The sequence below is a fragment of the Sinocyclocheilus rhinocerous genome, unplaced genomic scaffold (genome assembly GCF_001515625.1).
Source record: "Sinocyclocheilus rhinocerous isolate Xijiao unplaced genomic scaffold, SAMN03320098_v1.1 scaffold1802, whole genome shotgun sequence".
NCBI classification, from domain to species: Eukaryota; Metazoa; Chordata; class Actinopteri; order Cypriniformes; family Cyprinidae; genus Sinocyclocheilus; species Sinocyclocheilus rhinocerous.
This window is the reverse complement of record NW_015654351.1, coordinates 581,054-598,573: the sequence shown is the minus strand read 5'-3', so window position 1 is coordinate 598,573 and position 17,520 is coordinate 581,054. Positions and strand designations below refer to the sequence as shown.

The following is a 17,520-nucleotide window of genomic DNA, read 5'->3' as shown; positions in this document are numbered from 1 at the left end:
CAAAGTGACGACGAGTCGTGTGCCTTCACATACTGCCATGCGAGCCACAAAGTAAAGCTTGGCGAGCCGCATGAGGCTCGCGAGCCGCGCAATGAGTAACACTGCACTAGAGTTTACGGTACGCGAAATACAGGTTCGCTGCGCATCCATTGAGATGAACTGTAAAATATCACAGATCGCTTGATGGAGAGAGAACTCTGAAGCGCTCAGTCAGAGTGTACTGTGAGTGAAAATATATTTGTGCTTAACTTATACTTAGCCTCCAACTCACACACTGGCGAGTAAAATCTGAGAATTTATTAGCCAATGGCTAATATTAGACATCATTTAGTCGCCCAGAGTGAAGATTTTGTCGCATACGCGAGAGATTTACTCGCAATGTAGAGGGCTGGTCTCGCTATTACAGTTATGCTGTAAGTCTTGATAAATTATCTGCCTCATAAATAAATAGATAAAATTCCGCCCCCTAGGTACACCTAAATTTGAGTCTTTTTTAAAAACCCACAACAGGCATGAATTATTTGGTTACACTTTATTTCGATAGTCCACTTTAGACATTCTATTAACTATAAGTAACTTTGTAACTACATGTCAACTAATTATCATTAATTTGCAACTACATGTCTACTAACTCTCAGAGTAGACTGTTAGGGTAGGTTTAGGGTTAGTAGAATAAGTTGACAAAGAAAGTGTTAGAAGATATTAAGCAGACAGTCTACTAATACTCTACTAACTGCTAGTTGACATGTAGTTGCAAAGTTACTTACTGTTAATAGAATGTCTAAAGTGGACTATCGAAATAAAGTGTTACCAATTCTTTTTTTCTCATCCACTTTCTGAACCTTAGCACTAAACAAGGTGCTGTGCCTTTAAGATTTTTATGTAAACACTCTCTTTGCGTGTGAATTGAGGAACCGCTATGTTGCGTTCACTCACAAAAGAGCAGGTTCGTTCCAACAGCATGATCCTTCAATAACAGCCTCTTCAATGCCTGAATTACACGGGAAAAGATCTACACTAAAATTTGTGATGGAATGTGCCACTCAAACTGTTAAGGTCAGACATGAAATGATCAGGCATCCTGTTAAACTTCAGTTGCAAAATATACGAAAAAACGGCAGGTGCTAAACACAGTCAGTATTAACACAAATTTTCTACAGTTTTACTTCAGTTAGTTTATCTGTTATCTATATCACAGAAACTATATATCTACTTCCTATATATTACATCAACATGAATGATCAAGTAAAGTATCTGATAACATAATAACAGCTGTTGACATACATATTTTTTCACTGTGGAGAGAGTTTTGAGGTCTGAAAGTGTCAGTATGTTTTGGTAGTACAATGAACTCTTTTATCTCAAAAGATCAAGGAAAATTTGATCCCTCATGAAATGACCCCTTTTATAGATTCCCATATCATTGCTGAGCTTCACATTAAATTATTAGTGATGTTTTGAAAATAATGACTTGCTTCATCCCAAGTATATTTGTATTCATATCGAATACCACCAGTCATGTCAAAATCTGGGGGAATAAGGGAATTTCTCGAGTTCAATACAAGTTAAGCTTTACTGACGGCATACATTACCAATCAACAGTCTGGAGTCAGTGAGTTTTCTTTAAAAAGTCTTTTGCTCACCAAGGCTGCATTCATTTAAATAAAATACAGCAAAACAGTAACACTGTGAAATTTAAAATAATTGTTTTCCATGTTATAATATTTTAAAATGTAATTTATTACGGTGATGCAAAGCTGAGTTTTCAACATCCATTTCTCAAGTCTTTAGTATTACATGATTCTTCAGGAATCATTCTGATATGCTGATTTGGTGCTCAAAAATATATTTTAAGATATATATTTAGATATATTATAGATACATTTATTTTAATTTTTTTAATACATTTTAAGATAGATTTTAGATATATTATAGACACTTTTATTGTTTTTTTTATATTCTTTAAAAAGTCTTTTGCTCACCAAGGCTGCATTCATTTAAATAAAATACAGCAAAACAGTAACACTGTGAAATTTAAAATAATTGTTTTCCATGTTATAATATTTTAAAATGTAATTTATTACGGTGATGCAAAGCTGAGTTTTCAACATCCATTTCTCAAGTCTTTAGTATTACATGATTCTTCAGGAATCATTCTGATATGCTGATTTGGTGCTCAAAAATATATTTTAAGATATATATTTAGATATATTATAGATACATTTATTTTAATTTTTTAAATACATTTTAAGATAGATTTTAGATATATTATAGACACTTTTATTGTTTTTTTTTATATATATTTTCAGATATTTTATAGAATTTTTTTTTTATATTCATCCTTGTGCCCTATGGGCCTCAATTGTAAGTGCATTTCTGTCATGACAGCTCTCGGACAGTTTAGCACAACAATATACAGTACATGTCAATGTTAATGTGTTTGTTCTTGTAAGAGCATATCTGCTATGCTGCTGCTGTGGCAGAGCAAGTACCGACTACTGCTACTAACAATACATCCACAGACATGCTGCTGTGGGCATGTAGTAAATACTGCAGCTGCACAAAATATATATGAAAAAACCTCTATATATATAACACATGAAATCACCACACAGATCTATACAGGTGGAGCTGGGGGAGGTGGAGGGTTTCTGAAGTGCGCTGCAACTGCTACAGCAAGCACTAGCCGAGTACTTGAATGTTGAGCAGCAAGCTCATTGGCTGCTGATGTGAAAAGAAACCCATCAGCTGCACCATGTGAATAATGATGTTGTTATGTCAGAGCAGACAGCGCCATCTAGAGTTAAATGACAGAACTTTGGATTATCGCAAACACAAGTTCCGTTTGTTTTTACAAACTGAAGAATGAGAAATTATTTGTGTAGTAAACAGAGCTTACCTTGTATTACACCCAGAACATTCTTTCAATAGTGGAAAACTGAATCATACTGCTCTAATAGTGTACACATTTGAAGCTTTTGAAGTAAGAATATCAAATACATTTAAACGCCTCGCTACATCAGCGCAGCCATACACCAGCGGTCTGCTGGGAAATTCTCTGAAGAACAGTAGCTACAGGCCCCTATTGTTACAACACTAAAATGCCTCAAGAGTGAATGGTGCTCAACTCACTGCAATTTACCCATCTGACTGCTTTTAATTATGCTTGTAGAGTTAACTTGTTCAATACTTGGCTCTCAAAAATGTCAGCCTACCCAGCTGCTACCCAGAGGCTTCTCAGGGAGAGTTCCGTCTAGTGTTGGAAGGGCGACGGCTTCACACCATCAGAGGAAGCTCATCAAAAATAGATTAGAGGGCCTTCATATCAAGTCTTTTCCAAATAAAGGCTCAAATATGCCTTGAAGAGTCTGGCACTGTGATTCCCTTGGTGCAGAACCATGTCTTATTCCGCCATGCCAGTTTCAGAAATTAGGTTGCAACTCTCAAGGGAATTTGCATACACTTATCTTCGCTCATGAGCATGAGGAACGGGTAATGAGCGGCGTATGTGGCCAGTCATAGTCTGGAGGAGCATACGAGACCAGTCAAAGTCAAGCATTTAAGTTCTGCTTGTGAAGAACTGGGTGTACTTCATTGCACAATGGACAGGCCAAGCTGTCGTTTTCCATCTGGACTTTCCTTCTGCTGAAGCTTCCAGCGAGATGTCCTTTATGCTGATTCTCTTTCCTTCCAAAAACTTCTCAACTCAACCACCGCATTAAAACCTTTATTCCGGACCCCTGCTGGAGCGCTGTAATGGCCACCACTGCCAGGTTCACAAAAGTTCATGTTTACTGATTTTTTTTTATAGAGGAAGAAGCCCTGATGTCTCTTGGTTTCCTGATTTGTGTCCTCTTTGTTCCTAAGTTCCAACGGCTAAATCACATCCTTAAAGGGACACTTAGTGAAATATTTTCAGCGCTAGATGAGCTCTGGGTCAAAATGAATTAGTTTGGCAATGAAGACAAGAGTCGGCCCCTTTAGAAGTTAGAAGTACAATCACTGGGCCGACCTACAAAGGACTTCCACTGACCTCTTATAAAACTACATGCAATTCCCAGTTTTAAGGACCGAAGAGCAATAAAGGCTAAATTGCAACCTGTAATGAACAGGGAGCCCATGAAAAGAGCTAATAAAAGGAGCTCCCAAGATCAATTTACAATAATGACAACAACGTGATTTCCCAGAGTCTCTACCAACACAATCATGGCTTTCAATGGTAAACCTAGTTCAGGGCAACATTTTCTGTTTGCTTATTTTATTTTTTGGTACCTTTTTAATTTAAACAAATTTTCATAAAAAATGTTTATACATTTTTTTATATTATAGTTATATTGATATATGTTTTTATGACATTTCAGACCCAACCATAACTTTACTAATTTATAAATGTCATTATATATAACAACATCCAATAAATACCAATATGAATAAATAAATAAATTTTAAAATAAGATAACTAATGTGATGCATACAGAAGAAATGTCTTAATTTAAATGGCATAATAATAATTTTAAAAAAAAATCCCAATTTCTTGCCAGTAAATACATTGTATAAAACATGGGGAGCTCTTTACCTTTCAAGTAAAAAGCACTTTCATTTTTGAGCTTAATGCATTCAGTCGCCTTAGTTTTTTTTTTTAATTATTAGGGAAATCATGTTGCCATTATTGTAAGATGATATTGGGAGCTCCTTTTATTTCCTCTTTTTTTCATTGTAAATATGTTGAGTATTCTACTTTTCCTCAACTTTAGGTGGCTCTTTTTAACTTTCTGCCAACAAAATATTTACATTTTTCATATTTGTATTTTAAACGAATGCTTACATGACAATCATGAATCATTCCTATAATTCTGACAAAAAAATGTTTAAACTAAGCAAGTCATACCAATACATGTACATAATCAACAAATGTAAGATTGTTGGAATGTTAGAACATACTGGCATGACTGGCCAAGCCAAATGGCCTGAAACTCTTTCACACCAGCTCGAGAGCATCTTTATTGGTGAAACCCTGTAGTTTTCATCTAAAATGTCTCTAACCTGCCACAGTTGGAAAACTCACGTCTCAGTGAGATATGCGCATAGACACAATCCTAAACATTAAAGACATGTCAAATCAAAATGACACAAAAGCAGACAAACTGTGAGGCAGTTCAGAGGCAATTACTTTTGATGCTCTATGCTGAGAAAGAAAATATGTGCACAGACAAACTCCGACTTGCTACGTGGCTCTGAGAGAGGACTTGCATATGGAGCGTATCTGTTATTTAAAGAGCAATAGAAATGACAGTCTGGGGGCTGCAGGAAATATGCAGTATGCCGTTTTTAACTGCAGTAATGTAACACTCATTACAGGAACAGTTCAGCTAAAAATTAACATTTTGTCATCGTTTACTCCCTCATGCTGTTCCAAACCTGTATGCGTTTCTTTCTTCAGTGAAACACAAAAGGGAGGCATTTGTACATGCTCATATTCAAAAAGTTTTTTTTTAAATGTATCATAAAAGTCTATTTTAACTCTGAGATGATGACAATACTTTCATCTTTGGCTAAACTGTCCCTTTTAGACTCAACGCTATTGCTTAGAATTGTTCCTACATATCAGCAAATCATGGAAAGATATTTCATGGTACATCATAAACGCATAAACACACGCTAAGTGAATTCATGTTTATGTTGCAGCACTACAAAGGAAATCAATTGCGGTGGACGGACATGTTCCCCGGAGAGTCAGACGTTTCATTAGACTAATGGCACAATAATTACTTCCCACTTGAATCTAGCAAGTCGCAGAAGAAAGCCTGGAGACCAAACAGCACGGGATGGAAAACAGGTGCCGATTTAGTGGCCTTTTGTCTTCTTTTCCCATCAGCATCTCCCAATTCTTCAGCTAACCTAATCCATGTGTAACACTTATTGGAAGGATGAAAATGAGCTTTGACGTGAGGCTTGGAAATGTGATCCAAAGCCAAAAGGTACAATTCTCTGAACTCCAGAGTCCAGCTGCAGGCTTTCACCATGACATCATCTCCGAATAACATCGTTTTAGGAAAATTGATTCCAGATAACCCTTGGAGTGAGTTTCCAAGGGAAACCACAACTATTGGCTTTCTCTTGTGATTTTTTCTCTTTTGATTGGAATTTACATCCAAGAATTTATTATACACCTCTCCAGCATTCCAGAGACTCAACCACTTATTCTCAGAAACACTCCAGAGTATTTAAAACAGGAGTTGGGGACAGACACCTATTTTTTGAGGGAGTACCAATGGCAATCCTAGCTCATTTGGTTCCTTAGACTAATAAACTATAAAGATTTTACCAACACTTTTTAATATCCTTGCAGTTCATGATTTAAAGGTGCTCTAGGAACTCTGACCTCTCTATTGCTATTTGTGGTTGATACATTAGATTTTTTTCCTTCAACCGAGTGGCGTAAAATTTAAATTTCCAGCTATATCCAAAATTATTATTGTAGGTTTACTGTAGTGAAGCAATAAAGGAAAGAACAGTATTTTTAATGTACTAGCTTAACATTAGAACTTTGTTCATTTTTACCCAAGATATCTTCCCCAAAAGAAATTTTCCCAAAATGCAAATTCAGTCAACATTTACCAACCTTTGAGTAGTTCCAAACCTGTGATTGTCTTTCTTCTGTGGAACACAAAAGATGATATTTTGAAAAATAGCAATGGAAGTCAATGGGGTCCAAAATTGACTTTCAAAAAGTGTTTTTTTCAGGTGAACTATCCCTTTAAGAGTACTGTTAGTCTAGTCATACGCCTAAGTTTGAATGGGCGTAACACTTCTGTATAGGTTGATGAGGTTTTATATGACCTCCAAAGAAAACTATTCACAAGTCATGTACAGTATCTACATTTGCAAGACCGGTAGTCATGCAGAAAGCTCATGCAAAATGGTATTACTCTGGAAGAACTCAAGCTCTGGTTCAGTGAATTGCAACTTCAGGCTACATTCAAATGCACCGTAGGGAACCCGAAAGTCGACACAGCCTGACAGGCAGAGCCTCCAGATGCTCAGATGGCGCTTAACTCATTTTGGATGGCCACTCCTGCTAAGCAATAACAAAGAGAGCAGAATATGGAAGTTCTCATATGAATTGAAATGGACTCAACAGACCTTCATACAGTAATTTTGCAGGCTATACGCACATTATCCTCTCTTCCTTCCTCCAGTCCTCATGCATTCAGAACGCACTACAAAAAAAGGCACTTAAAATGTTCACTTTATAAAAATGATAAAACAGTCCAGCTGTAGTGCTCACAATACCAGTGTAGAAAAACATCATGCATGCATGTATAGAATTATGTCAGAAAATAAATTAATAGTTACATACATTTTTTAAATATGGCTGCGAGAAGCATTGTAAAAATCAATGAAATCTTAAAGATAGAGCAGTTTGCAAATATTACTGACAGTCCATTTAATACATACACATGTACATAGTTGCTATCTTGAAGAAAATGGCTTCTGATTAGCTGATGATGTTCTGATTGACTAAATCCCATCCAAATATAGAGGTTATAAAAGGTGACATTAAGTTTTATGAATAGACTCGCTCTATTGTGTCTGTGATCAGCTGAAGATAAAGGCTGTCAATCCTTAACTGCTGAGCTGTCCATTATTCAAAGCAGCTGGCCAGGAAGCAAAATCCTTTATTAACTCACCCCAATGAAGACATTATCAGCTGTTCAAGTCCATTTCTGAAATTAAGCCTTTTAAATTGAATGCATCCAATTTAAGAACATGAATATCCTTTCTTTTCATCTGAGTTTTATCGCTGTCTCTTGAGGATGAAAGTGAAGGAAACTCATTAACAAAAGAGGTTCATTTCTCACAGTGATTTCAAGAGGAACAGTCACTGCTGCGGCACCAATCAAATATTCATCTTAACAAAACCTTAGTTGGAGGATTATGACTAAAGTTTGACATTTATAAGATTAACTAGTCCAATAGTGCAAACTGTTTAACTTAGTATTTAACTGAGATCTCAGTTCAAAGTTTTGAGTCTAAACAAAGGTTTTAAGCATAATAGGATTGCAGGGGTAAGCAGAGTGTCACCGAAACACACTTGAACAATGCTTTAGAGGGGAAAATGAGTTACGTGAGCCAAGACTTACATAACAGTGCACTAAATGAGAGAGAATGTGCTCTTCTAAACCATAACACACATTTTGACTTGTGAATGAGACGCAGACAATTGCTGGGAGCTTAATTAGTTCAGCAAACCAGCACAATACTGAAAATCCCCACAAGTTAGAGATATCTTCTGGAAATATTTGGAAAAAGTCACTAATGTAATTTAATTTATTAATTTTATGTAATTCTATCTTTTATTAGATCAATAGAACGATCCATAGAATGAACAAACGAATGATAGAACGATAGATAGATAGAACGATAGATAGAACGTTAGATAGATAGAACGATAGATAGAACGATAGATAGATAGATAGATAGATAGATAGAATGACAGAATGAAAGATAGAACAATATAAAAATAGGCAGATCGATAGATTGATTGGAAGAAAAATAGATGGATGAATGGATAGATGGTAGACATGTTCATTTTTTTAAAATACTAAACTAAAAAATAAATAATTAAATAAATTAAAAAAAACATTGTATGTATTTTGACCTTCATTTGTTCAATCATCCTGTGGTGTGACATGAATTTTTAAAAGTACAAATATTCCATGTACTCTCTCAAGTAATATGAAATCATTAAAAATGCATACATATTTATCATACAAGAACTGAAATTACAGCATGTCACACCGCAGGACAGTGCAGAAACTGCCTGAAATGTGTCAACCAGAGCTGAAGTCATATAAGGGCCAATGTGGTACAGTCAGAATGAGCTGATGTAACCACCCATTCAAAGCTACTGAAATAATGTTTGGAAATAATAAGAAAGTGCATTTGTCGGCCTTGCTACTGATTTGAACTTGCCTCATGCATGCTAACATCAGTATAGCACTCAAGGAGAGATGATTTACAAAGCAGGTTTTATCTGACACATCGATACTTTCTTTAAAGCATTGTTTCAAGAACACTGGCATCACAAAACTCCACTACCGCGAGGAGCTTTCAGACAACGCCAAGGATTTCATTCATCACGCCCACTGTCATGGTGGCCTCTTCACAAAGGACACAAGCAGAACACCATGTTCACACAGGCTTTGAAATGACATGAATCAAATGTGATTCTCTAATCCAAGGGCATCTCAAGCTCTTTCAGGCATCTTGCAGAGTAAAAACTGACAGTAATGGCCCGCATATGGCGGAGGTCTCTTTTGACTGAGGACAAACCACATAAAAGCTTGGCAAAGTGCATGTGAATGAGCCACCAGCTGTTTCTCACCATAATTCCACTATCAGGGATCAAGAAAAGACATTTGTGGTGAGGATGAAGCCATAATGCCTATAATAAAATGCAGAGAGGATGTTCATCACACACAGGTCTCAACCTCCATGCTGAGGTGGAAAGAGTCATGTCAGTTTGTGAAGTCTTCTAATAGCACGAAACCAGTGTCACTGTGGCTCTAAGCGCTTTAATACACACTGACACAGCTCACTGAACTCTGGGTAAATCCTCACATTTAGCCATTTACGTCTTCAAAACTAAATACAGACATTTGCTGCTCTTCAAAAACACAGAACTATATAGTTCTGGTTCTACAATCTTATAAAAAAAATCAAACTACTGACTACAAACCTATCATGAAAATAGACTATAATAAAAATAAGAATGGCTTATTGTGATTATTAATAAGCACAGATCTGCATCTTGGAAAAAAAGACACTTTTGCAAATTTGCAAAAAAAAGAACTACTATTACCTAATTTGATGATACATTCAAAGATATCAAAAAAAAAAAAAACTTTCTAAAAACAAAAAAATAAAAAATAAAAATAATAATATTATATATATAAAATTGTTTAATATTTATTAATAATGTTTATTTGTTATTTATTGTTTTGAACAGACCACTTCAAAATAACAAGAGGAGTGATGAATACATTTAGTTGAAAACCTTATATAATAACATTTTATTGAACACCAGTGTCTTTTATCACATTTTATGCAATGTGTCACTTAAAGCTATTAAAGCTATTAATTACAGTGATGTTACCACAAATGCATGGATTTTAGGTGTATTTGTGGTACAAACTAATAAAATGTATGACCTCAAGGATTTATTGTTTCATATACACAACCAGAAATGTATTTGGTCAGCAAATACAGATTTGTAAATTCCTAATAATCAAGTGACTGCTAATATATTTGTTCACATTCATAATGAATGGTGGAACAGCCTCTAAGGTACTCCACTGGTAATGTGCATGTGTGTGAATGTCCAAATCAATGAACATCAACTGTGATCTGAGGTGACTGAGATTGCGTGCAGAGTAATGCAGCGGTAACACTGGTGCAACATCTGTGTTTGCACAATATCAACGCTGAAATCTTAATTGCTGCAGCACTACTTGAAGGTGATGAAGTAACAACATTAGAGATGGTTTTCTCCAGAGACGCTGCAGATGAAAAGACAGAGATACACGCTGACAGGGGGCTCGGAGGACTGTGTGGCAAACAAAAATCAGCGAAAACAGAAGAACCAATTCGACACGCTGGAGAAACCATACTTTTTAAAATTGAGGACATGTGAAATGAAGTGACTTCAATTGATGAGGCTAATCCAATTTAATGAAACTGAAAAGGTGGATGAAGGCTGCTGGGAAAATAAATGAAAACAGAAACGTGAAGAGAAAAATCAAAGGAACATTCTTACGTGAGCAGATATTGGATTGTGGCGTTAAATGAACACTGCTTTCATGGTGTTTTCTTAACTACTGCATATTTACTTATTTCTATAGCAGCATTAATGGCTATTGACTCATATTTTATCTCATGTGCTTTTTATGATATTTCTTCTTACGACTGCTGATCAGATGAAAAGAAGCAATTATAGGGGAATACATCGTATGAATTAGTCTGCGAAAAGGTCATGGGAAAAAAACTGCCAAGCTTAGAGCTAAAACATTTGAATTTGCTTCACACACAAAGCAGCTGAAAGTCATCTTTATCAACTGATTAATATATTCTTTTTCCCCCTCCCAGATTAAGTCAAGAAACAGTCCTCCATATCTACTGATAATGAGTACTTTTCTCTGTGAAGATTCAGGAGCCAGACAGAAAACAAGTTAAGGAAGAGCAAAAAGCGATAAAAACAACTGCCACTGTCCTGTCAAAACCAAGCTCTCTGAACCTTTAAAGAGCAATTCTCTCCCAAACTTGTCCTGGGTTAACCACATTTTGTTTGTATTCCATAAGACTATGAATATAGCACACAAAGTCATGCAGACAACATTTACTGTATTAGTATTCCTGCTTTTATAGACTTTCAGGAGCTTTGACAGCAGAAACGGACTGATAATTTCATGTTTAAATGGCTGATAACCAATATTCAGAAACAATTTCAATGTATTATTATTATTATTAATGACACTACATTAAAACTAAATGTAGAATAAAAAAATAAAATAAAATAAAATAAAAGAATGGTGGTACTTTATAATCAAAGATTCCTGAATGTATCGTTCAGGAATCAAAATGTATAGTTTCTACAAAAATACTGTATTAAGCAGCACAACTGTTTTCAACATTGTAATATGCTAATTTGGTGCTTACAAACATTTCTTATTATTATCAATGTTTTCTGAAAGATCATGCGACACTAAAGGCTTGAGTAATGATACTGAAAATTCAGCTTTGTCATCACAGGAATAAAAACATTTATTTTAAATTGTAATAATATCTCACACCATTTCCGTTTTACTCTGTTTTTAATTAAAGGTAGGAAAACTTGAAATCGCATCATATGACCCCTTTAAATAAATGCTGCCTTGGTGAGCTTCTTCCTAAAACAAAACAAAACTTTCCAAGCAAAAAATTAAAAAAGTAGTAGATGTCTGTCTCACTTTAGAATGAATGGCTGTAAAAAGGCTGAAAGGTTAGGCAATTTATACTAATAGTATATTTCATAAGTAAGTTACTTTACACATGAACACTTTCAAAGGTAAAATAACTTGTAACTAAGTGCCAAGACAGTATCATTCGAGTTAGTACAAAAGTGTGAACAGTTAATTAAAAACGATTAACGGACACGCTCTATTTGACAGCTGACTACGAAATGTGACCCTGGACCACAAAACCAGTCCTATGTCGCTCGGGTATATTTGTAGCAATAGCCAACACTACATTGCATTATCGATATTTTGATTTTGTTTTTGCACCCTCAGATTCCAGATTTTCAAATAGTTGTATCTCGACCAAATATTGTCCTATCTTAACAAACCATACACCAATGGAAAGCTTATTTATTCAGCTTTCAGATGATGTATACATCTCAATTTCAAAATCTTGACCCTTATGACTGATTTTGTGGTCCAGGGTCATAAATGTCCTTAGAAGACTCTCCTTTTGTGTTCTAACATAGAGTATTGGAACAACATGAGGGTAAAAGTAATTAATGAGAGGATTTTCATCTCTAGAAAGTGCCCTCACTTCAATCAGCCGGGGATCAGAGTTCTTGTGAAGGGGAAAAACAAAAGGACTCAGCGTGCCAAGCGATTACAGAGGAAAAGAGGCAGAGATCGGTTTGCGGCAGCTGTGTGGTCTGAAGGGAGAAATCGATTAGTGGAGCTAATAAAATCATGCTCTAAAAGCCGGCCGACTCACCACGGCTCTGCTGACATACAGCTCCTTTACGCAGAGTGCTTATTGATCTGCCAAGGAAGTTAAACTTCATGTGCATTTTCAGCCACACACACTCACGTGATGGTTGTAAAACACTCTCACACATCACAACAATGATTCTCGGAGACAAACGCACACACATCCACGCATATAAACACAAAACAGTGCACAAAAAGCCATAATAAGAAATTAGGTGGCAGTAATGAATCGTGCATTTCCCAGCACTGACAGTGATCCCACTGAATTAATGCAATAATGCCCTTGGCGTCTCGGTCGGATGGTTAGCCTGCTCTCCGGTGTGTCATTGTGGTGTTTTATCTCACACGGACACCTTGACTGTCTCGATACCGCATCAGGGCTAGAAACAGAAAACGGCCAATCCTGGCAGTGAACCATAAACTGACCGTTGCAATAAAAGAGCCTGTAAACAGGGGAAAGAGAGCATGGATCAAATGCAATTTCAAGCCTTCAAAGCCCACTGCAAAAACCCAAGAAGAGCTGTGTGGAGTTCAAAAGTCTGATAGGGAAAACTTATTTATTTCTTTGATACTCAATGTGATATCAATAAACTAACCTTTAGAAAAATATCCTGATTTTGCTTCAGCCATCGGCATGTCAACATAATCAGTCTACAATCTGATTGACTACTGCAAGTGTAACCTACAACTTACATTCAGAAGCAAGTTCTTCAATAGAACCAGATATACAACCTTTATATAACTAGATATATAACCCTATTGGCTTAAATCGAAGTGGGAAGAAGTCCATTTTTGGTGGTCTGTGGTCTTATTTGCCAGTAGCACTCACCCTTTCAAAAGAAGGCAAAGCACAACTGAATGTTTTTAAAAGTTGAATTTAACCCATCGGCATGTCAACATAATCAGTCTACAATCTGATTGACTACTGCAAGTGTAACCTACAACTTACATTCAGAAGCAAGTTCTTCAATAGAACCAGATATACAACCTTTATATACCAGATATATAACCCTATTGGCTTAAATCGAAGTTGGAAGAAGTCCATTTTTGGTGGTCTGTGGTCTTATTTGCCAGTAGCACTCACCCTTTCAAAAGAAGGCAAAGCACAACTGAATGTTTTTAAAAGTTGAATTTAACTAGACACCTGAAACACTAAAAATGCGATGCTCATAACTTGAGACTCTTTAAAAAAAAAAAGTGAAACTCAATGCAACATTCAAAGACTTTTATGTGAATAAACTAAGAATTAAAAAGCACAGATGTATGGGGTTCATTCATTTGTGGAAAATACAAAAATGATCAAAAAGGCCATCCTTGCTTGGCACGACAGTTTGAATGTTTGATGTTTCAACACTGAATTTATATTACATTACATATATTTAAATGAATTGGTTTTCACTGTTTTCACATTATTCTCAATGAAGGAATTTACATTTATGCATTTTAAAGAAGTTTAAGTGACTTCATGGTTTTATTATGCATTTCCTGGGAATTGAACGTATGACATATAAACCACAAATAATTCACAGTATATTAAAGATGTTTTACCAGTGACTGATTTTTTTTTCTTAAAAGTGTTGAATGTGTTGAAAGAATGAATGAATTGTGCACATTTTATGCAGTCCCAACAACCAATTACATAAATAATGAATTATATATTGAATACTACCACCACTACTACTCCTTATAATAATAATAAATCATCATCATCATCTGTCTTTGACATCCAAGTTCAGGATAGTTGATAGCAAATAGTTTCAAACTATGTATTTTATGCAGTGCCATTCAAACAAACAACGAACAGCTACTACTAATAATATCTGTCTATCTGTCTTTGACATCTATCTGTCTTTTACGCAGTGCCAACTGCCAATTAGCATTATACTGTGGCTCTAACACGATTGGTCACAGTCACAGCTCAGGTAATTGTCTCAAAGACGCCACCGAGACGGCAATGCTAACTGAAATCTTCCTCCAGGTATTATCCACCTCTCCTTGTAGATTACCTCCTCATCTGCATGCAGCGAGTCGTACTATAATCTGCCTCAAATCCACGTTTTGCTCCATATTGAGCGTAACAAGTTGAATTCTCTCTCTCTCCCGTTTCACCTGATCCCAGCATCCTCCAATCCTCTGCATGTCACACTCCATTGCCTCACACACACAGGAGAGTGTGTGTTATGCCCCGCGGATGCAGGCACAGACATGGAAAACTCCTGCCTCCTCCCCTCATGTATTCCTCACACTGCCCTGCCGCTGACCTGAAGGCTGTAGATGACTTACGGATGAAAGCATCCACGACGCAGGGTTAAAAACAGGGCTTCGGATTAAACTTGACTCGCCATAATAATTTACTACATTAAAACTGACACAAACAATAATCAAGAGCAGAATGTACATGCTACACTGTCAGTTACCTATGTTAAGGTTTAATTTAGGTATCAACTTTTTCTCAGATGCTTCTCCTCAGAAAAAGACCAAAGTAGATGTACAGTAAATTAAATTTACATGGATACCACAGCTCAGAAAATGCAGTCTTGGAAGAATTTATTGAGAAATATTTGAGTTCATATTGAGATCTCTCACCTTTGATAGGAGGAGCCTTTGAAATAATAATGAAAGAGGAATTTACTGAGAAATATTTGAGGTCATTTTTAGATCTCTCACTTCAGATTGAACAACTGATCAGTTATTATTATTATTAGGGATGTAACGATTCACTCAACTCACGATTCGATTCACAATTTTTTTTTTTTACAAAATGAGATTTAAGACAAATTATAAATTAAATGTGTCCTTTTATTATTGCTTGGACAAAATACTGTACATTTCTTTGTGAAATTGAAATATAACACTATAATAATATACTAATATAGCACTTGTAAATTATTGCTCTTTTGTTGGTTTTGATTGCTTCTATTGTCCTCATTTGTTAGTCGCTTTGGATAAAAGTGTTTGCTAAATAACAAAATTTAAATATAATGTAAATAACAAAACTACATTTTTTTTTATTTTAAAACAAGCCCCAAATTAAATAAATAACACAAATATGCACCAAGAGCTTGTAACACTCCAAAGACAAAGGAAAAATTGAAATCGCATCATATGACCCCTTTAAATCGATTTTCAACCGGCTCGCGGTTAATCGTTACATCCCTAATTATTATTATTATTATTATTTTTAAATATCATTGAGTTTTTGAATCATGAATATCGTGAAGTACTCTTATGGTGATTCCATTTCTTAATATACGACTCAATATTAATAATATAAATAAAATAATAAATTAAATTAATAAAAAATAAAATAAATTAAATAATTTAAAATACAATATAATGCAATATATTAATATATAAAACATACAAAATGACTAAACAACGACAACAAAAACAATTAATAATAAAAGGTAATGCTTCAATTACGATTAGGTTTAATTTAGATATCAACATTGTTTCAGATGTTTCTCCTAAACTCCAGAAAAAAATAAAGACAATTGTTGATGCACGCTAACTCAACAGACACCAAAGCTCAGACAAATAATTTTTTTTTTTTTTATATTTGACTTCATATTAAGATCTCTAAATTTAGATTGGAGAATTTGATGTCTCTGGTTACAAATGTGAGCACAGACATTTTTGAAATGTTTTCTGAAACTCTCAGAAGAAATAGAAATAACAGCAAAAACTCCATTTGCTCTCCATTTAATTTTGCTTCTGTCTAAGAGAAACAATTGAGATATTTGAAGGATCTCATTTGCAATTTGTCTTTGCTATGCGCACTGCTGCTAGAGATCATTAAGATTATTCTCTAACCCACTTTGTCAAAAAACAGCAGTGCAAATGTGACCACAATGTCATTCTTAATTACAGAACAGGGAATTTATTTATTCTCCAAGTGACAGGAACATTAATACGCAAAAAACACAGCAAATTTGTAATGCAAACAAGACTGCTCACCTCTGTTGAGAAATATTGTCCACATTTTCACAAACAGTAATGTATTCGAAAGATGAGTCAAAAAATCAAAACCATAAGCGAGAACCCCACAGATTGCACGGTGCTGTGAGCAGCGCTACAGCGGCTAAGCCTTGTGTCTTATCATCTGTGTGACAATAGTCTTTAAGATCAATGCACCTCCTCAGACACTGCTTCATTTCCCCTCTCTGTGGAATCCCTGAGTCTCTGGCACACAAACACACACACATAGATTCATACACCCATCTGCATGAGGAGGAGGGAGAGAGGAAAACTGTGTCAGCCGGCTAATTACCTCGGGTCACTGATGCTCATTCACTGTAATGCACAGACCACATATTTTGCACCATAAGGCATAACTCAGTGACAAGAACACATCATTTTCCATCTCTCTTCTTCCTATAGACTAGCAGAAGCAGCAGTATGGATAATGCTAAATGACTGCTTATTTGTAAATGCAATGATTAAACTTGTCAATGACAAATAAGAATAACAGAGATGCTGAAAGTGTGAAATATTTGTAAAATCTAGTTTAAAAGGTAAATGGCACGTTCTCAGAAATGTAAGCTTGATATTTATGTTGTTTGCATATGCTTTTAGAAAAAGTTTCAAAAACAAAATGACATAGCCATCAGGTAAAATGTAATAAATTAATTTCCTTGCATATAGAAAGCCCACAAGTTTAAACATCATAATAATCAATTGCAAAAATGTTTTCAAAACATATACATGCATACATACATATATATTCACACATACATATATATATATATATACACAT

At 35.3% G+C, this 17,520-nt stretch overlaps 1 protein-coding gene across 4 annotated transcripts in view; it reads right to left on the bottom strand.

Moving 5' to 3' along the window:
* The window catches only part of znf385b (zinc finger protein 385B), a 139,096-nt gene that overhangs the window by 75,714 nt on the left and 45,862 nt on the right, over positions 1 to 17,520 (bottom strand). Inside the window, exon 1 of one of the 4 annotated variants that reach the window (XM_016523649.1) lies at positions 16,722 to 16,918. The exons of the other annotated variants lie outside the window; for them this stretch is intronic. Coding sequence (XP_016379135.1) covers positions 16,722 to 16,746 — 25 coding nt within the window. The 5' untranslated portion in view covers positions 16,747 to 16,918. Of the gene's footprint in view, positions 1 to 16,721; positions 16,919 to 17,520 lie in introns of those variants that run through there. 4 annotated transcript variants of the gene reach the window in all.